At 42.4% G+C, this 20,872-nt stretch overlaps 1 protein-coding gene across 1 annotated transcript; it reads right to left on the minus strand.

Annotated features, from left to right (window-relative positions):
- Positions 1-4,537: 4,537 nt before the first annotated feature.
- On the minus strand, positions 4,538-11,405 carry TTR (transthyretin). The gene is made up of 4 exons (XM_080821088.1): positions 11,205-11,405; positions 9,964-10,094; positions 7,959-8,094; positions 4,538-4,790 (listed from the first exon to the last, which is right to left on the minus strand). The coding sequence occupies exons 1-4, from the start codon at positions 11,271-11,273 to the stop codon at positions 4,683-4,685; spliced, it is 444 nt and encodes a 147-aa protein (XP_080677214.1). The 5' UTR covers positions 11,274-11,405; the 3' UTR covers positions 4,538-4,682.
- Positions 11,406-20,872: the final 9,467 nt, after the last annotated feature.

The raw sequence follows: 20,872 nt of genomic DNA on the forward strand, positions 1-20,872 counted from the left end.
CTCAACTTCTATCATGTCATTCCCCTAGTTCAGACCCTACAAGGCCTCTTTATTCTATATACAGGCTTTTCAAAGGATGGATGGTAGTATAGTCCCTGTATTACTCAGGGTTCTCCAGAGAAATATAAATATAAATAAAAAATAAATTTATATCTAAAATAAAAATTCAATTTTATTTATATTTATATATACCTATATATTTAGAGAGAAAATGATTCACTTTAAGGAATTGGCTCATGTGATTGTGGGAGCTGGGAATTCTGAAATGTGCAGGGCAGGCCCCCAGGCTAGAGATCCAGGGAAGTGTTGAAGTTGCTGTCTTGAGTCCAAAGGCGGTCTGCAGGCAGAATTTCTTCTTTCTCTGGGAGCCTCAGTCTTTTTCGTAAGACCATCAACTGATTGGATGAGGCCCACCCACGTTATGGAGGACAATTTGGTTTACTCAAAGTCCACTGATTTAACTGTTAATCACGTTTAAGTAGTTAAAGGGTACAAATTTCTTATTATGAGATAAGTAAGTTAGGGGAATGTGATGTACAGCTTGGTAACTCTAGTTAGCAATATTCTATCATATACTTGAAAGTCATTAATAGTGTAAATCTTAAAAGTTCTCACCACACACATGCACACAAGAGGCAACCATGTGAAGTAATGAATGTGTTAACTAACCTTATTGTGGTAATCTTTTCACAGGATATATGTTTATCAAATCATCATGTTTTACATTTGAACTTATAGAGAGTTATATGTCAATTATATCCTAATAAAGATGGAGGAAAAAAATGTTAATCATGTCAAAAAATACATCATGGCAACATCTAGAACGGTGTTTGACCAAAAACTGGGTACCATAGCCTAACCTGGTTGATGCATAAAGTTAATCATCATGGTGCTCCTCCTCTAATTTATCTACCCTAGGGTGAAATCTTTGGCCACATCCTTATTTCTGAGGTTATTGGGAAATTGATACAACGTGATGAAGATCCTTTTTGTTTTAGGGAAGTAAGAGACGTGTGTGTTTCTGATTAGTGGAAAAGGCCATGGATGGAATTAATTAAGATACCCTAATCTCTTGGCTATTTTTTATGGGAAAGAGATAGGGCTGATGGGTGGTCACCAATGTTGATATGTTAGCAGCATATATTGTTGCTTTTGTAGATTTTTGGCAGGATTTTCTTATTAGCATTCGTTGTTATTTCAAGTGTTTGGGTGAGCAGTTCATCACTGAGTTAATGAGGAACCCGTGGACTACTGTGGCAAATCTCTCTCTCTGCATTTCAGGGCTTTCCAAAGCTTTTTGCATGGTTTTGGGCAAATTACTTAACCTTCTGTAGCTCAGTCTTCCTGTCCCAAAAAGACTTCTAAAACCTAGCATTCAGTGATTCTATAACCTGAACTTACCCATCCAGTTATCCCCAATGATTTTTCATCTCTCTGCTTGTGACGACCCAGTTCCCACCCTCCTCTTTGCAATTATTCACACCAACTTCCATCAAGATATCTCAGTTGTTGTGGGTCTTCTACAACTTAGATAACTATTCCTTGGTCTGTCACATTTACTTTTCAAATACAACTTGCAATATCGTTAAAATAGACAATGCTTTTATAAATCGATATTGAATAAACAGACCCCCTGCCTAATATGGTAAATGATGCCGACATGCAGTTCACAAAAGGTTCAAATGGCCAATAAACACAAGACAATATGTTCAGCATCACTAAGGAAAAAAGAAATCTAAAGAAATATTAAGGATAAATCTTGACTTTCAGAATGACATAATTCAGTGAATATAAACCTAGGATAAAATTTGGAAGACTACCATAGGAGGCTTTATTAGTTTCCCAGAGTTGTAAAGTGGGTGGCTTAAAATAACATAAATTTGTTGTCTCACAGTTCTGGAGGGTAGAAGTCTAAAGTCAAGGTGTCAGCTGGACCATACTCTTTCCAAAACTTGTAGGGGAGAAGACTTCTGCTGATGACTATCCATCCTTGGCGTCCTTGGCTTATAGCTCATTGTCACTCCATTCTCTCCCTCTGTCACCACATGGCCTTCTCCCTGTGTGTCTGTGTCTGAATTTTCCTCTTATAAGGACACCAGTCATGTTGGCTTAAGGCCCACCCTAATGACGTCATCTCTACTAATCACGTCTGCAGACCCAATTCCCAAAAAGGTCACATTCACAGGTACTGGGTGTTAGGACTTGAACGTATCTTTTTAGGGGGAACAACTCAAACTGTAACTGTGGCTGTGAAAGGCATAAGCTAAGACACTAACACATAATAAAAACAAAGAAAGAAGGTATCATTTCAGTGGAGGCAGGAGGGACAGAAGACTCTCAGGGACCAGACAACACGTTCTACTTTATGCCAAGATACTACATAGCTTCCAGAAGGTGACATTCAGAAAGGAAGGAGAAGGCTGAACGTTAAACAGCAAGTCAAATTGAGTTGATTTCAATGGACATGATTCAATTTGTTGATGCCAAGAAGAAACGAGGCAGGAACATTAACAGGTTAAATTAAATTCAGATATAAATATACAAATATATATATATCTGTATATTTATATAATTATAATTATATAATAATAAATAATACATATAAGATAATTATATTTGTATATTTATATATATCATATATATATATATATGGCAGGTTCATATTTTCAATTTTTCAATATGCTTGGGCTATAAAAATCCATAGCTATTTAACAGAAGCCAAATCGAAATGTATTTTATTAATAAGCAGGCCAGTGACCAATACAATCATTGTAAGTGTTAGATTGAATCTTACAAAATTACCAACATTTGACCATTTAATCTATAAAAATGGCAATTTGATGTGGATTAGCCCAATACACATGAAAAAAGGACTTGCTAACCTTGTCAGCAGAATTAGAGGCATTGATTTTACCACATGGATTTGGGGAAAACACAATGAGTACATGTTAAAAAGTCCAAGCCTAAACACTCCACTTTCTTCAAATTTCTTCCTCTTTCCACACAGCCAGCTAGAGCATGGCAAGATTTTAGATTTGAATTTGGTGGAAAATAGAATGGTTGCTTATGTATGTTTAGACCTAAACCTTGGATCAGATGAGGTTGTCCTGGGGAACCCTATTTGGAGATTGTGCCCCAGAAGTAACCATCTCTGCTCCAGTCACATGGGGTCGGGGTGTGGGGGGGACACCTGGTCACAAGTTTCCCAGCTTGGATCCATATTGTCTGGAAGATGAATTTGCGGCTCTAGCAGGTGGCATCTAAAGCCTGCTTTCACTCCAGCCCCCTTTCCCTTTGGCCCTAACCTCACTGTGACAGAGATGGTTCTTGACCAACACAAATTAGTACTTTTCTCCAGAATGCCGTCGTTCTGGGAAATGACTCCCAGCCAGGAACCATATTGCTTGGTGTGTCTAAGTGAGACCATGCGACAAATTCTGGCCAGAATTTGCCTGGCACACAAATTCTTGTGTGTCACTGCAACACAGTGGGGAGAAGACCATACTTTCTCTCTTCCTCCAGTCTGCTGACTGGGTGCCCTTGGAGCCACAAAATAAACAAACCTGGACCCAGAGTCATCATTTGGAGGAAAACCACCCTGGGGATCACTAGACGAAGAGCTCCTTCATCGGACTTGGTGTGAGTGAGAAATAACCTGTGGTTTTGTGAAGCCACGAGTTTGGGATTGTTATTAGGGCAGCGCAGCCAGCCCACCTTACGACCTCCTACCCGCCAACACGCTCAGTCTCCATCTGTTCCCCCAACTCACCGCGTTGTTTCACTTTGTCTGGGCCTTGCAATCTCTGTTCTCTTGACCTGGAATAACTCCTCCCTTTTCTAGCTGGTAAACCGCCAAGATTCAGAAGGGAAATTTATTCCGCGTCCTCGCCTGACTTCTCCCGGCGGTTGGCTACGCCCTCTTTCCTCCCGTCGCTGCGCCTTGTAGCCTAGCCTCGGTGAGATCACATCGACATCGTCATCTTCTGCAAAGTCTGTGAGCTCTTGAAATGCGGGCACTAGATCTCGCTCTTTATGTTCAGGGCACCTAAAATAGCACTTGGCATGGAGGGTTTCTCAGTACATGAATTTTGGATGAGTCTAAGTGAACCGGGGGTGGGAGGGTTCTCAGATGACATCTTCTAGTCCAGCTGACTATGGGCTACCGTTGGTCAGAACCAGATAAGAGAGCTTGAATCACTGCAGAACTGTCCCTGTACAGCTGGGCGCTGCTCCCAAAATCAGAAAAGCCCTTAAAGGGAATGCACAGAATAAAGAAGTGGGTCCTTAGAATTTGTCTTTTGCTGTTCACTGGAGGTTAGAGGACATGAAAGCTCTCTTTTTTAGAATGTGTGTGTTCAATGACTACAGACCATGTCGAATACCTGTTTAGCTTGAAAGACATTGGGAATTGGAACTTCCCTCCAGAATTCAGCCAGAGATTTTTTTTGAGTTCCTTTGCTTCTCTCTAAAATTCGATTTTTTTTTTTTTGAGAGGACAACAAGAGGATAAAAAAGTGAGTTCAAATGAAATGAGAAGTGCTTTAATAGGAATGTTTTATTGTCTCTGCCCAAGTTTCTAGCATAGCTTATAAAATGAAAACACTGCTTTAATAAAAATGGAATACTACTGGTTACACAAAACCCTGTCCTTTCTCCTTCAAATCCACCCAAGGAGGGGTCCCTCATTCTTCCGGGTTGCTGACGAGGGCTGTGGTGGAGTAGGAGTAGGGGCTGAGCAGGGCTGCAATGGTGTAGTGGCGGAAGCCAGAGTCGTTTGCTGTGAACACCACCTAAGAGAGAGCACAGACAGGGTCCGTTTCTATCAGAGCCTAGAATGTGAGTCACTAAGACAGAGACTACTAGAAGTCCAGTGCCAAGCTAATTCATTTTGTTTGATGGTTTCTTTTTCTGGAACAGATTGAACAAAAGGCAAAAATCCAAATATGCAGGTAGGACTCCATGGGAGACTGGTGCAGCCCTTGGAACAAGATTTCTTTCCCAGTCCTGTGTCATCAGGTCTTTGTCTCTCTCTCATTCTCTCTCTCTCTCTCTCTCTCTCTCATTTTTGTTTGCTTGTTTTTGCAAATTCACAGTAAAAATCAGGGTGGCCCTAGCCTGACTGAGGGAAATCACAGAGAGCCTAAATGCTCTTTCCATTTTCTTGGTTTTAGAAAAAAGAGGAGAAGAGGTAGTAATTGTCATTTGGTGTCCTGACAACCGAAGAGAGGTGACTGCCGTTCTCACCACCGACCAGGGACCCAGAACTGTAGAGCTGGCAGGGAATATTCTTCCCAGTTTAGAGATAAGCAAATAGAGAGATAAGAGATAAGTAAACCTAGAGATAATAAGAGATAAGTAAACCAGACTTCTGAGTTAGTGTTTGGCCCAAATTTATACAGGACAGAGCCAGGTTAGAAGTTAAGGCTTCTGTCTCCAAACCCAGAGATTTTTCTCCCTCTATTTCTTTGCATTTTTTAACACAAAGAACAAGTATGTGTTTATGTGTATAACAATGCAATATAGAGTAAAAGTGGTATAGGGTTCTAGTTACAAAAGCAGAGTGTGGAGGCTGAGATGAGAATTTTGAAATAGACACATGGGGGTTGGAGCTCATTTGAGCTTCCTAATTGGACAGATTGTTGACCAAAGTGTTGTTCCAGTCGGTCATGTACTTCGGTCAGGTTTAGTAGAGCTTCTGAGACTCAGGGACTGGGATAGTCTAGATGCCAGAGTGAGACAAATAGAGAGGAATTTAGTTCGGGAGAGAGATGGGGGACAGTGAGGAGGTCTTTAATTTTACTTGTTTTGTATACAGGTCTTGGGTTGAGCTTTGGACCCATCATGGATAAACATGGTTTTTTTCCCCAATATGGCAAAAGGAAGCCTTGGTTGTTTGGAGACAGGAGGAAAAAAATCTAATTGAACCATACTGAAAATAAAAATGGCATGAGGGCAAGAGGTGGTGAGAATCACCGAAGAATCTCTGAAGGAGAAAAAACATTCCTTAAAGGCCAAGTGTCTAGAATCACCTAGAGAAAGCTTCTTCCCTCTAACACTGACACTGGTCTCCAGCTCAACTTGATTCTTCCTCAAAACTGTAAATGGCATAATCTGTGCTCAAAATCCCATGAAGTGAAGAGGACTATTAGTTCCACAGGAAATTTTCTACTTTCTTGGTAAGAGTAACAAGGCGACCTGGGTCCCTGGCAAGAGAGAAGGGGCTGATGCAGAAAAACAGCATTTGTCTGGGAGGTCTTGATCAGGAGAAGCTGGCAGGGGAGGAACTCATGGCTGGACCCATCAGCACCAGCCACTGAGGGGAGGCCCCAGGACTCGCACTTCCCTACCTGCCCTTTCTCACCCCCCATATCCATGGGGCTGATGGTCTTACCTAAGATGTCTGTATCAGTCCCTCTCCTTCCACCCCCAGAGCAGGAGTGTGTTTTCACTTATGAATTTCTATCATTTAGCAGAGTGTTAGACACATAGAAGGCTTCCATTTTCCAAAGGTAAGTTGAATGAATACTAAGAGAGTAAGTAACAGACAAGGAAGCTAACACCTAATGACTAGGAGCAACCCATGGTAGGCGCTATGGCCATGACTCCTCTCATTAGGCTGAGCCCACGGCAGACAAGGTTTCCAAGGAGCCTGATCCTGTGTTCCAGGGTAGAGTCTGAGACTCTGCGAGCAAACATTTTGTGGTAGGTGCCTCTAAAACCTGCACTATGTAAACTAGGCTCCTCGTCTTGCTGCCAAGACTGAGGAGGAGCAGCCAAAGGCAAGCTTCTTGGTAGATGGGGAGCCCCAGCTCCCTGGATGACTTGTGAGCCCCAGAAGTCAAACGGGCTCCTACGATTTTTCTGGTAACACCATTTATCAAAAGAACCATTTGATGTCAATTGAAAGTCTCATCCATGACCAAGCCAGAAATGATGGTTCTCTTTCATGCTGAGCTATTTTTCTTGCAATTATTTGATCTTTGACCCCAACCATCAAGTCTGGATTCTCTTTCCGTGAGAGCCATCTGGTTTAAATGACTTAAAGAGTTACAGGCAAGGAGGAGGTGCCAAGACTGGGCCCATGAAAAACTCGGAGGTTCCCACTACCTCATAAACGAAACATAGAGTGTGAACCAAGGGTTACAAACGTGGCTTTATTGTTGTTGTTTTTAGCCTGATTTCTTATAGTAAGAAAGCTGAGGCACACCTGAGGCTAAGCCCAGCCTGGGCCCTGGTGGTCATTATTTCTACTTCCTCCTTTACTAGCCTGTGATTTTGGACAAGTTATTTCACTGTCCGCTGACTCAAATTCTTCCTCTGTAAAACGAGGCTAATAATAACAGCCACGATGGTTTGTGGAGGAGGACTGAGTAGGTTAAATATAGAAAGACAGCAGTCTGGCACGTGATGTAGGCTCAACCCATGTTATTTATTGTGTTGCCATCACTATCTTGAACTTATTATCTGTATAGGCATTACCCCAAATCGCTTCTCCAGACCTCTGGGAGCCAGAGGTGTTTTGGAATGAAGTGGGGTTTTTTTTGTTTGTTTGTTTGTTTTTTCAGATTTTAGAGAAGTAAAGTGGCACATCTATGTTTCATTACATAACACCCTGGGTAGGGTCTGGAGAGCTGCTAGTCATCCAACATATTAGCAATTCTTCGGCAAGCGAATATTCCTAGTCAGGGGAATTAAGGAGGATACTAAGGAGCATCATATAAATTCAGGTCATGTTACTAAGTGAGTTTCCACCAAACTTAGAAATAAACTTTGCTTTTCAGAGTTTTATACATTTCTGGCTGTAGAAATAGGAAAGGGGATCTAAGCTAGTTCCTTGCTCTCCTTACAACATTTCCATGGCCTGTGACATGCAGACTAGGCATTGCCTGGGATTAACAACAACAACAAGAACACAAATAAAATACTAAAAAGCAACCTGAGTGTCTCTATGCTCTCACCTCTGCATATTCATGGAATGGGGAAATGCCGAGTGACTTCCAGTATGACTTGGTGTCTAATTCCACCTTGTACACCCCTTCTACAAATTTCTCAGCAGTTGTGAGCCCGTGGAGCTCTCCAAATTCCTTGGTTTTCCTAGAAGGTAGAAATTACAGGTTAAGTTAGGCATTAGGGGAATGAATGCTAGGGCAAGGTGACACCACACGCACACACATACACACACACACACCCCACATATGTGCAGTGTGTGTATGTGGGGGGAAATACATATATAAATATACATATTCAGCAAAGGGAGAGGGAAAGAAAGGCAAAATCCTAGTAACTGAAATTTACTGAGAAGAAATTTGTCAGAAAGATTTCAAAACTTTATTCTAGATTTTTCTAAGGAGAACAGAAGGTATAGGTATAATGTTTCACCTCAAAAACAGTCGTTGCAATTCAGGGTTGGTGTTTGGGTGAAAGTTCATAACTACCCCTCGGAAGTGGCCATGAGCCTCTAGGACTCTGCAGGCCCCATGATACCAAGGTCTTACTCCTTTCCCTCCCAGTGTGAGGTTGGCTTTCAGAGGTGGTATCACTTGAACACACAGGGGAACCCCAAAGTATGATAAGGCACCTGAATCTGAAATTATTTGCATGTTTAATCTCTTTGGTAACACTTTGCTAACAATAAATACAAGGCAACTCCTTTTAAAAAAATAACTAAGCCACTTCTATTTCTGCATACGTACCAGCTCCATTGCTGATGTTAGAAATTACCCTCCATTAGACCTCAAAAACTGACAGATAAAAATGGAAGTTGTTTTTACTAACTCTGATCATTGCCTTTCCACCTTTCTTCTTTTCGGGGAAGAAAAAAGTTAATTTCTTCTTCTTTTTTTTTTTTTTTTGGTCTTGTCAGAAGAAAAAAAGATCCACATGAACATCTGAATATGTTTGGTGTTTATTCTATCTCTCGCTTAGAATATTCTCTTAAGTACTTTCCACATCGTACTTGGCATTTTAGATAAACACAAATGAATTCACAAATAAACACTCAGTTGAAACCACACCAACAGAAAAGGTCTTCCCAGGGATGGGTGAGGAATCACAATGCGATTCTTGGGATTCAATTAAAACCCACAGAAGTTTTCCTTCCTGGAGACATAAGCACTTAGCAGTATCGTTTGGTGCTGAGGGTTTCTTGGCTGCACATTCATACAGTGAGTTGGTTTAGGTTTACTAATGTGCATTTTCTTTGTAATTCTTGCTAAAGGAGGTAGGAAACCACTATGAAAATTGGGCAGTGGCCACAGGAGTTAAGAAGTCACTGTGTTGCACCCGACGTTGGGTGATTGGTCTGTGGCTGGGCTTTGCTTATGTGTCTTTCTCGTCTGTGTCCTTTTGTTACTGAGTGCACGGCCTCCAGCCTGGCACGGACTCGATGCTCCTCGTGTTCTGGTTAGACACAAGCGCTGGGGTCTGGAGGGTCCAGTTAAACTACAGACGCGCGCCTTGTCAGAGCCGTCCCTCAGTTCCTTCCCTTTCATTAATAAGGTAACGCAAATTGCACTTTTTGCCTCTAATTCCAAGCCAAGGACACTCAGCTTGAGTGTTTGGCAAGGGCACTGGGAAATCTGTGACACTCTTGAAATTGTGTATACGTGTGTGTGTGTGTGTGTGTGTGTGTGTGTGTGTGTGTGATTTTTCCGGGTATGGAGATCATGGGAGATACCTTCTTAAAGTGGTCTGTGACTCAAGAAGGCCGTGGACCACTACTAGAGAAGGAGGAGGTGCTGACTCCTTCTTTTCCCTTCGGTCTGTCCCTTCTGGACATTCTAGGTGAAGCAAAGCAAGAGGAGGGCATCCTCCCCATGACCTACTTGACCCCTGCCCGCATTCTCAATTTACTTCAAGATTCTTCGGCGAATGGCGAATGGCGTGAGGCACTCTCTCTAAGAAAGGGCGGGAGAATGAGCAGCTAGAACGAGGTCCCAGGTCCGGGCAGGTTGGGCAGCTTACCCGGAGGCGAAGAGCTCCCAGCTCTCGTCAGCAGCCTTTTTGAACACTTTCACGCCCACATTGACAGCAGGGCTGCCTCGGACGGCGTCCAGGACTTTGACCATCAGAGGGCACTTGGATCCACCAGAGCCCTGGGGATAGGGAAGGCCAGGGAGAGGTCAGCAAAACCAGTCAGAATGAAAGGGTCTATTCTTTTTCTTGTTTTTCATTTTAAGATCTTATTTATTTATTTAAGAGAGAGAAAGAGAGCACAAGCAGGGGGAAGGGCAGAGGGAGCAGCAGGCTCCCCGCTGAGTAGGGAGCCTGATGTGGGGCTTGATCTCAGGACCCTGGGATCATGACCAGAGTCAAAGGCAGACCCTTAACCAACTGAGCCACTCAGGCGCCCCTGAAAGGATCTATCCTTTATAGGGTTCGAAATCTGGAACAAGGCAAGATGTACATGCCAGTTCCATTTCCAGCAGTATAAGTGTTGCTAGGTAATGAGCTCCCCTTCTCCATGTCACACAGACATGATTGTTCCCAAAGCAAAGCTGGTTTCTGCTTCTGTCCCCTATGATCGGCCAGGGACGTGCCTCATGAATTTTAAGGGAGAAAAGAGGCCCTCTGAGAACGACTGCTTTGTGAAGCCTCGCTATTTGAGTGGAATTACTGAAAAGATGTAATGTGCCATAGGCCCAAAGAGTGAGTTTCTCCCTGAGAACCCTTCAGTCCTCTGTTGCTGTTGTCATTCCCTCTTATTAGTTGTACAATCCTGTCAGACTATTTCGTGACCCATTTAATAGTATTAGTTAATTCTTCCAGAGGACTTAAGAATTCAGTATTTAACTAGAAGGTTTTCTGCCAAGCCTTTCAAAAATTAATCAATAAAGACATTTTGATTAGCTGAAGGGAAATAAACTTTATGAAAGGATGCATTTCTGAAAACGTGATATTGGTAGCTTCGCGAAGATCACGTCTTTATTTCTACCATCTGAGGAAACGGAGCGGAGGAGCCGGGCCCCGTAACCCCAGAGCACCAGAGCAACAGCGGGACACACCCTGGGTTCCAGCCCCTGTTCAGTGAGCTCTGCAGAACTTGACTCATTTTGAAGTTTGACTCAATGATATTTAAAAGTCGATGTGGGCTACCCTTGTCCTAGTAACAAAAGGCGGCTGGCAGAGCTGAAAGAATTCACTTCTACTTCATCTAGTGGACCTCAGGGTCTGTATAAAAGGACTTCACAGAATCCAGCACTCACCGCAAGGCCAGCCTCTGACACAAGTACCAGTCCGGCGAGGCAAAGGAGGAGCAGACGACGAGAAGCCATCCTGTCAAGAGTGCGCGCGCTTGTGAGGCGGCCGCCCCCAGCCTGGGCCTTTTATGCTCCCTTCTCCCAAGCCACGCCGCTGATCCCTGCCAACTGACTCCAAACCTGCTGATTCTGATTATTGACTTAGTCAACAAAGGGAGAATAAGTAACTCACACAAATATGAACCTTGCCTAGAGAGATTAGAGCGTAGGAACATTAGCTCTATGAAATATTCTTATGCCTGACGGGTCAATGGCCAGCTCGATCACCAAAACAAAACACACAAAACCAAGCAGTCATGTTCTTCTCCCCGCTTGGATGGAGGCAGCAGCATTCTTAGGGATTTTCTTTTTTTTTCTCCTTTACAGATTTTTCTGCATTTTTTCTTTTCTTTTTTTTTTTTCATTTTCTAGACGTCTTGTCTTTTGTTTTAGATGTGAGATGCAAGTTGTAATAATTTATTTCACATGGAATGACGTTTGGCCTCACAGGGTTAAATACAGTGCATTAGAAAACATCAGTGCACTTGGTATACATGTCCAGGAATCAAAAGGAAAAACTCTTGATGGTGTTTATATTTTAAAAAGCCTATGTTTTAGCCAAACTAAGTCATCTGGAAGCTTTGCTTACTCAGCAATTTCTCCACCAGTTTTTGTGTTCTTCCCAGATAAGATTCATCTCAACTCAAGAAATAATGGCATTATTATTTATTTTAGATAGAGTGATAGCATGAGTGCAAGGGGCAAAGGAGAGGGGGAGAGAATCTTAAGTAGGCTCAGCATTGAGCAGGGAGCCCAACACCAGACTCAATCCCACGACCCTGAGATCATATCCTGAGCTGAAACCAAGAGTCAGTTGCTTTACTGACTGTGTCACCCAGGTGCCCGGAAAACCAGGTATTCTTACTGTTTCTCCTGCATGGATGTGCGGAAACATGGCTACCCAGCTGGTTTTTAAATCTCAAGAATCATAATCTGGGACACTTGACTGACTTGGTGGAACATGCGTCTCTTGATCTTGGGGTTGTGAGTTTGGGGCCCATGTTGGGCTTAGAGTTTATTTTAAAAAAAGAATCACAATCCAAATTTCTTGAAGGAAGTAGAAAGGACTGTGAGACCTGGAAGTTATGGTTGACAGCATGTTGTCTTCCTCCTCCCAACTTACACACCCAGAAATTATCACTATTCGACGATTCATTGATCAAGTTTCAACTCGGGTACATGAATGCACACATATGTGTATGTGGCTTTGTTCATGGATTCCTTAAGACAGGTTTGTCCTTACAGGGACATGCAGAATATAGACAACAATTTTGGACAAATACATGTCAAGGATAGGTCGCGTCTAGAGCAGCGAGGGTTGGGAGAACGTTCTCACACTTGACAGAATCAGGCTGAAAAGAAGTTAGCAAATAATCATGAAGGAGAACAGCTTTCAGGGAATAGTGGAAGGACAGGGAAGCATTTCAGGAATATGGAAATGAGCAGGACACTTGGGGAGGGTGGGGTGATCACAGGAAAGTAACCAGAGCAAATCCATATCTAAGCATAGCTCCAAATGGGATCTTAGAGCCTTAGAGCCTGGCTCTGAAGCGGTACAGGAAAGAGTTGTGAGTTGGCTGATAGATAACGTGAATCATCCAATTCCTACTTCCACTGCCCCATTTCCAGGATGACCTTCTCTCAGTTATTGAATACCTCAGATACTCAGCTTGTGCATTAGTAAAATGGAAATATCTAATATTTTACTTTAAAGGGCCTTTCTAGTAGCTTTTAATATGAGAGGATATAAAAGCTTTTTGAAAACTGTAAACCACTGCTCTGGTGTCAAGGAGAGTTATAACAATTTGGCTCAACATCTCTGCTAAGGAGAAGACCCTTTCTCTAACGTTTTTTTATATATTGTCATCCAATTTTCTCTTGACTTGTTCCCATGGCTCAGAACTTAGATGGAGGGCCTGTTTTCCGAATATGAAAATACTTGAAAATTCTCTTATATCCCGAGTCCATCTTCCATCTCAGCACTACGTTCTGTTGAAACCGAAAACTGTCTCCTGCCGACACTGTAAACTGGCCATCCGGGGCTGCCACCAGTTTGTAGACGTGGTATGTATGAGTTATGGAATGTTTCTTTAAATATTCTGAAATAGTTGCTAAAATTAAAAGTTGAGACACATTGCATAAAATTTCTGTTTCTGGCTTCTCTTGAAAAATCAGAAAAGATGGCAGCTCTCAACCCACATTCACACAGTACAGTGGGCTCTCCCTCTCAGACATCACTGTGCGTTAGGCCTCCCTCCAGCTCTCAGGCTAGGTGACATTTCTAAGCAGCACTATCAGGCTCAAGCTTGGTTCTTTCCTTACACATACCCTTATTTGTCTCACCTATGTTCTTATCTGGCCTCTTGGCAACTTGGGTTAACCATTGCTGGTCTTCCAACAGCCATTTAGATAGTGAATGACAGCTCGGATTTTTGTTTTTGTTTTTGTCTTTTGCTTTGCCAAACAGACATTCTCACTTCTTTGCGTGATTCCTTTTCAGACAGTTTCTGGAACCCTTATCACCGAGAACTTCCTCCTCTGACATACTCCCACTGGCCACTGTTTCTCTTCAAATGTGATGCTCTGATGGGGACACGGGAGCCAGATGGGATCAGGCCAACAAACAGGACTGAGACCATTATTTCCCTTGGCAAAGGCACTCCACTGCCAAGGGGGCACCCTAAGAGCATTTGTACCAGAGTAGCTATGAACCCCCCATCATAACACTACCCATTGTGACCTGATAGGCACAATGATCTCAAATCACCATGTATTATCCATTGTCCTATGCTTTTATCATGTATAAATTTTATCTTATTTGTTTTTCAGCTTTATGGAGATATACTTGACAAATTATAAGATATTTAAAGTGTACATTGTGGTGATTTGATATATGCATACATTGTGGAAGGATTTCCCACCATCTAGTTAATTAATACATCCATCACCCCACATATTTTTACTTTAAAAAAAAAAAGATTTTATTTATTTATTTGAGAAAGAGAGAGTGTTGTGCCCGAGTTTTCGCATCCGAGAGACCACCAAGGAGCCAACACCAATGCAATCGCATGCGGGTTTATTTGACAAGCTTAAGCTTGGGCCCAAGTATACCCGACGCAGCGGAGTAGGGACTTGGACCCTGAACCAGATTACAGTCAGAGTTTTTAAAGGCAGAGTAGGGGTGGACTCGGTGGTGGGTGAGGACAAAGGGGATATTCAGAAGGGCTATCAGGGTAAAGAAGACTGTCAGGATATTGGAGGCCTGGTTATTGTCAAGCCAAGGCCGTTTTCCCCTCTAATGAGGCACTAACATGAAGAGAGTTGGGAGTTTCCTGGTGGAATGACATATTCTTCCTATCAAGCGTCCTTGTTAGTGAGATTTAGCACTGGGACATTTGTAAACCGAGGGAGACTCCTGTCTTGCAGGATTGTGATTTCTACAAGTTAACTATTTGTTCACACGTACTACCGAGGGGAGGGGAGTGGGTGGAGAGGGGGTGCAAGGTGCCAGCTTTTGCTTTGTCAATATGGCTGTACTTATGTCAGGGCTAGACTCAAGGTTGGTACAGCCTTGTTTTTCTGGGCCTCCACAAGAGAGAGTGAGAGAACACAAGTGGGGGGAGGGGCAGAGGGAGAGGGAGAACCAGATTCCCTGCTGAGCATGGAGCAGAACGTGGGGCTCGACTCCAGAACCCAGAGATCATGACCTGAGCTGCAGTCAGATACCTAACTCACTGAACCACCCAGGAGCCCTTTATCTTATTTATGTGTGAGAACATGTAAGTTCTACTGTCTCAGCAAATTTCAGTTATATAGTGTACTATTATCAACTAAAGTTCCCATGTTTTACATTAGTCCTTAGACTTTATTCATCTTATAGCTGAAATTTGTAATTTTATCAGCCTCTTATTTCCCCCACCTCCCAGCCCTGGCAACTACTTCTCTACATTCTGTGTCTGAGTTTGACTTTTTTTTTCTTTTCTTTTTAATTTAGATTCCACATATAAGTAATACAATGTAGTGTTTGTCTTTCTCTGTCTGGCTTATTTCGCTTAGCATCATGCCCTCTAGGTCCATTCATGCTATCACAAATGTCAGGGTTTCCTTCTTTCTCGTGGCTGAATAATAATCCTGTGTATTTACACACCAATTTGATTTATCCATTCATTTGTCTTCTGGCACTTATGTTGTGTTTTTATGTTGGCTATTGTGAATAATGCTGCAGTGAACAGGAGAATGCAGATGTCTCTTTGATATTCGATTTTCATTTCCTTCAGATATGTATCCAAAAATGGAATTGCTGGATCATATGGTAATTCTATTTTTAATTTTTTGAGAAACCCTCGTACTATTTCCTCTAGTAGCCGAACCAATTTACATTTCCAGTAACAGTATACAAGGGTTCTCTTTTCTCCATATTCTGGCTCATGTTGTGTCTTTTCTTCTTGATGATTATCATTCTAGCAGAAATGAGGTGCTAACTCATTGTGGTTATCATTTATAAATTTTAACCTAAATATGGGAACCTACATTTATGTCTTCCTGTTAGTTCTATTCCCCCAAGCCATCTTATTGACACCATTTCATAGCTGATTCCGTCATTCCCTGTGTTAGTGTGCCCTCTAAGCCTTGTCCTTGGCCGCTTGGACTTGCTTGCCTTCTGAACTGTCATTGATCTGGAAATCATTAATAACATTTGAATTTGAACAAGACAAGGAGGTGGAGGGAGAGTGGAGTCATGCCGAGTACAAGGAGCAGCTGCATTTGATTGTTGAATCAACCATAAATTTGCAGAGAGAGAGGTTATTTTTAACATAAAGAGAAAAATGTTGGCAGAGATCTAAAGATCAAAGGGAGATGGTCTAAGGTAAACGTAAGAGAGCTCAGGAGAAGGAGCTTGCAGTGCCTTTTAGGTGAGGAGAGAGCAAGGAGGAAGGAGAAAGAGAGGAGTGGAAATGCGTTCTCGGGCAAAGGAACGCTTGTTGGAACAAGTGGCAATGACTACTGCAAGAAAAATCCAGTGTTTCCTGCCTGAGAGGCCATCTGTGAGGATGACTGAGGGTCACATGGGTAAACACAGGCGCCCTAAGATAAGAGGGCCTGCCTTTCCCCTGTTCCTTTGAGTTTGTGAAAGCTCTTTGAGAAAGATGGTTACATGGGATCACCCAGAGGGATGAGTTAAGGTCAAAGGTCACCACATTCCTGGAGTCCTAAGTGGTTGCTGTAGAAACTGTGCTCTAGGGCAAATATTAGCGGCAATAAGGATGCATGGCCCAAAACAAAAGGTGCGTTATTGAGACATTTATGCTACAATTGTGTCTTTTCTTAGCCATATCCTGTTTTTCCTCCTATTCTGACCATGGGACTATGGCTAGATGTTTAATTGAGGTAAAATAGACTAATTTGATGACAACATTCCTCTTCCTACTACAGAAGATGCGGTGGTTAATGGAAGGGTCTGCTCTTAATTTAAGGTCCTTCTGCTCTCTCCCTTGTAACGAACAAACTTACTTACCAATATTTTTAAAGTACAATAGATTAACTCTTTTTTCCTTCATTTAGTTTCTGAGGGTGCCTATGAAATGCTAGCCAGGGGTCTGTTGACCCTGAAATGCTTATTAATATTACTGCAAGTAAGCTGATTAGCCAGAGTGGAGAGTTGGCTGGCCAAGTGCTTGGACTGGGTCTCCATGGAAGCAGTGGGGGTGGGGCTGGGCCCTGGATCTTTGCGGGGGTAGAGAATTCAATTCTGTTAGTTCCTCTCAAGGTGAATAAGCCCTGTGGGTTTGATTAAAGGTAAGCAAATCATAAAAGATTCATTTTAAACCATAATACCAATTTAATTAATAGTCAGATGATTGCTGAGTAAGCAAGGAATTACAGCAAAGGAACTTGACTAATTTTTTGAAAACGTTTTATCCAAACTACTGTTGAGACTAGAAACGTTTCTTTACTTCACCATAGAGTATGCTTTTCTGGTGCTCAAAACGCTTGTGTCCACCTTATCTGGCGTGTCTTTCTTCAGGGATTGCTGAATAAGCACTAAAAAGGGCTTTTCCTTTGTCTTCCCTTCTTTGACTGTCCATGTGGACAATCGTGGAGGTAAAGGCAAACATTAGCTAGGACACGTTAATTAGACCTCATTTTATTTTTTATTAATTGTAATTTTAGTTCCACGGTTGAATCTCAGGGCCCAACCTTGTTGGGAAAAACAGCTGGGAACTTCCCAGTATAAGAATTTCCCACAGCCCTTAGCCTGCATGCTGCCATATTTGGGGACTGTATCATGGAAAGCAGCAACCACGGCCCCACACCAAATTAGAAAACTGACCCTGTCTCTATCTGGAGGACTTTAATTTACCTTATGTCAGTAGCTCAGATGATTCAAAGTCAGGACACCCATGCCTAGGGCCAAGTTCATATCTGTCCTAGCAATCACACATTTGTTAAGGATTTTATCCATAGGTAGTTATTAGATGAAGTTAGAGTTTTGATTTCTGGAGCCACTCAAAGTTCACCCAGCCCTTCTTATGATGGAGAGAGGTATAGACAGGAGGGGGGAATCCAACTGGAGATTCCATTCTCATCTAGCTGCAGGTTTTCTTTGTGTTTCTGGTTTTTTTCTGCAGCTCTCATGTCCCTGGTATGGCAAAACAAGCCTGAGATCGCATGTCCCTTGGATGGGCTTACGTGACCATATCCTGTGATAAGCAAGAATCAGGGTATGTCCCGATGGAAAGACAGGATGGAACAGACTACTTCCTTCTCCAAACATGTCTTTGTGATTGCCTGATTGCTTAGTTCAGTTCACCAAGGGACCACTCTGAGGCTTAGGTCTGTTGTACCAGCTAGAATTTAAAAAGATTTTGTTACTGATTTTTATCCCTTAACTCACATCACCTTTACAATCAGCTTAGAGCCATCATCCAGGATCTGTGGCTCAGGATCCATATTTTGGTGACTTTTATGTATCTTTCAATTTTGGAAATATGACTAACATAAGGATATTTTCTGTTCATCAACTGAATAAAAAACAAGCAACTTTTGGGTATCTTCTGAATGAGTGCCATGCCCTAGCCATCAACATGAGAAATATCAAGAAGCATATGTTTCAAAGTTGCTTATAATTAAGTTATTTTTATTTTTTTAAAGACTTTACTTATTTATTTGAGAGAGAAAGAGACAGTACTAGTTGGTGGGGGAGGGGCAGAGAGACAGAATCCCTGCTGAGTGAGGAACTGGACGTATATGGGGCTGGATCCTAGGATCCTGAGATCACAACCTGAGCTGAAGTGAGATACTTCACTGACTGAACCACCCCAGATGCTCCCTCCAAGTTGCTTATAATTTAATTATTAAGAAAATATATTTGCCATTCAATGGGAAACAGTTGATGAGGTAGGTAATTATTCAGAGAGGGAGGAAGTCACTGTCAGGCTCGTGGAATGCTTCTGTAAGAAGTGAGATTTAAGCTTATCATCAAAGATAAATATAAGCTTGGTAGAGAAAAGCAGCAGTGTGTGAGATTTCTATTCCATACAAGTAAGGAAGCATTTGAGGGGCAGATGCTGGACAGGGCAGAAGGAGAAGTTAATGGCGGCATACTATGGTACATGGGATAGAGGAAAATTTGAAATCCAGGATTAGAAACTGAGCATCTGATGGAAGCATCTATTTTAAAGGGCTAGACAGAGAGGTTAGGACCAGGAATGAGACAATGGAACAGTGACGGAGAAAACAGAGCAAGCAGGTCAGGAGAGGTAGGAAGAAGTCCAGAGGCTGAAGTCTGATGGAGTCTGCACTGAAGAGGATTCTGGATGCTTGTGCTTCTCCGAATTTTCCACTCCTGTAAGAATGATAAGATCTGTAACAGTACTTAGGGTAAATGGAAAAGTCTGTTCCATTTGGAGGTTATGAGCCTAGTGAACCCAGACCCCAAGCCCTACCTGGCAACTCCAAGGGCAGAGGGGACCATCCCTATACAACCTGTAAACTGCATTTGTTATGCATGGATCGGAAATTTCAGCCATGACATATTGAGATCTAGCTATAGGTGTTTGGTTATATTTGTTGTTGCTAGTACAGATTTTATTGGGCCCTTCGAGCCTACTTTGTGAAGGATAAGGGAGCTTGTCAGAGCACTGAGCTGATGGGACAGAGGGCCATGGAAACCAGAGTGAGCCCAAGAGCAGAAGTGGATATCAGATACGGCCTGAGGACGAAGAGTAGAGTCGTGTCTACTGTACGGATGATGGATTGTGTAAGCCTAAGCAGATGAGCCAGAAACACAGTTCGGAGTTCAATTGTGCAAGCTCTTCAGTGCTTTCCTGAGAAGTCTGAGTTTTACTTAGACGCAAGAACATAAACTCTCCCGATAATTTTTGAAAATCTTTATAAGATGTTGTTTCCCATCAAATGGGCAAATATATTTTCTTAATAACTAAATTATAAGCAACTTGAAGGTCCCACTATGTTGGGACCTCTTGGCTCACCTTCAGATGTTTGATTATAGTGAGCCTGGAACACTCTGCCTCATGAGGTCAGTGAGTTCATTGCCACTAGGAGGTCCATGGGAAAGCTCACTGGCCATTAGTCACAAGTATCCGTTCAATGTCATTGACTTCCTTTGTAATCCTGTATATTTAATTTTATGCACAATGAGGTTAAGAACCCAGGCAAAGAGACAGAATGAGTCCCAGTCCAGCACCGTGTGGCTGTAATCTAACGGAGTCCACCGGCATACACGGAGAAAGAGATTGGCAGTCATTCTGGGACTGGTGAGTCGTGGATGGAAATTGTAATGTTGGCTGTTTAGATGGAAGATTTGTAGTTTTATGGACAGGATTTCCCCTGGGGTAAAGAAGAGTGCTCCGGAGACTCCCCATGGAGATAGAAGACATGTTATTCATCCTGACCTGTGTGACCGTTGGGTTTGTTGTGGAAATCACTACACTGAAATGTTTATTTATATCTCAGCATTTGTGAGCTTGGTCACCAAAAGTCCAATCTCTGAGATTTCAGATGAAACAGTTGTTCCGAGCTTCCACAGTTGACTTTGGATGTTGGTTGGCCCACATGAGTTGGCAAATTCACCCAGGTAATACCCAGAGGGAGAAGGCCAGCTGGGCTTCACGTGGAAAACTGACCTCCTACAGTGTTACAGTAGTAATCAGGCTGGTGTGGTGTCACTGGTTTAGAAGGGAGGGACACTGTTCATCAGACAGAGTTAAGCAGGAGGATACCAGAGGGATAGGGTGTTGAGGAAGATGGAGGGGTAAAAATGATTTTCCATTTTAAAACTGAAGAAGATTAGAGAGTGTCTCTCTGACAGAAAAGACATAAGGCAGTGAATAAAAATAACAGTGTAGTAAACCGAAGATCTTATTTATGGAAGGAGAACATTTGCATATTTAAAGGCAGAGGGCAAAGAGACAGTTCAAGTTTAACCCTACTCCTATGGCTCTGTAGCAACATCACTGCTCATCCATTTTCCATGGAATCTTTTCTATAAGCTCCTGCCAAACTAATCTTCTTAATGCATACCTCTGATTACATCACGTGTCTCTTCAAAAGCT

The sequence above is a fragment of the Martes martes genome (genome assembly GCF_963455335.1).
Source record: "Martes martes genome assembly, chromosome: 13".
Classification (NCBI taxonomy): Eukaryota; Metazoa; Chordata; class Mammalia; order Carnivora; family Mustelidae; genus Martes; species Martes martes.

What these genes read in the sequence shown, in the direction of transcription:
- TTR (XM_080821088.1), bottom strand. Translation starts at nt 11,273, where the DNA reads ATGGCTTCTCGTCGTCTGCTCCTCCTTTGCCTCGCCGGACTGGTACTT. An exon ending in TGTCAGAGGCTGGCCTTGCG is followed by an intron (nt 10,095 to 11,204) that starts GTGAGTGCTGGA and finishes CCCTATCCCCAG; the next exon opens with GGCTCTGGTGGATCCAAGTG. An exon ending in CATTCCATGAATATGCAGAG is followed by an intron (nt 4,791 to 7,958) that starts GTGAGAGCATAG and finishes GCTCTCTCTTAG; the next exon opens with GTGGTGTTCACAGCAAACGA.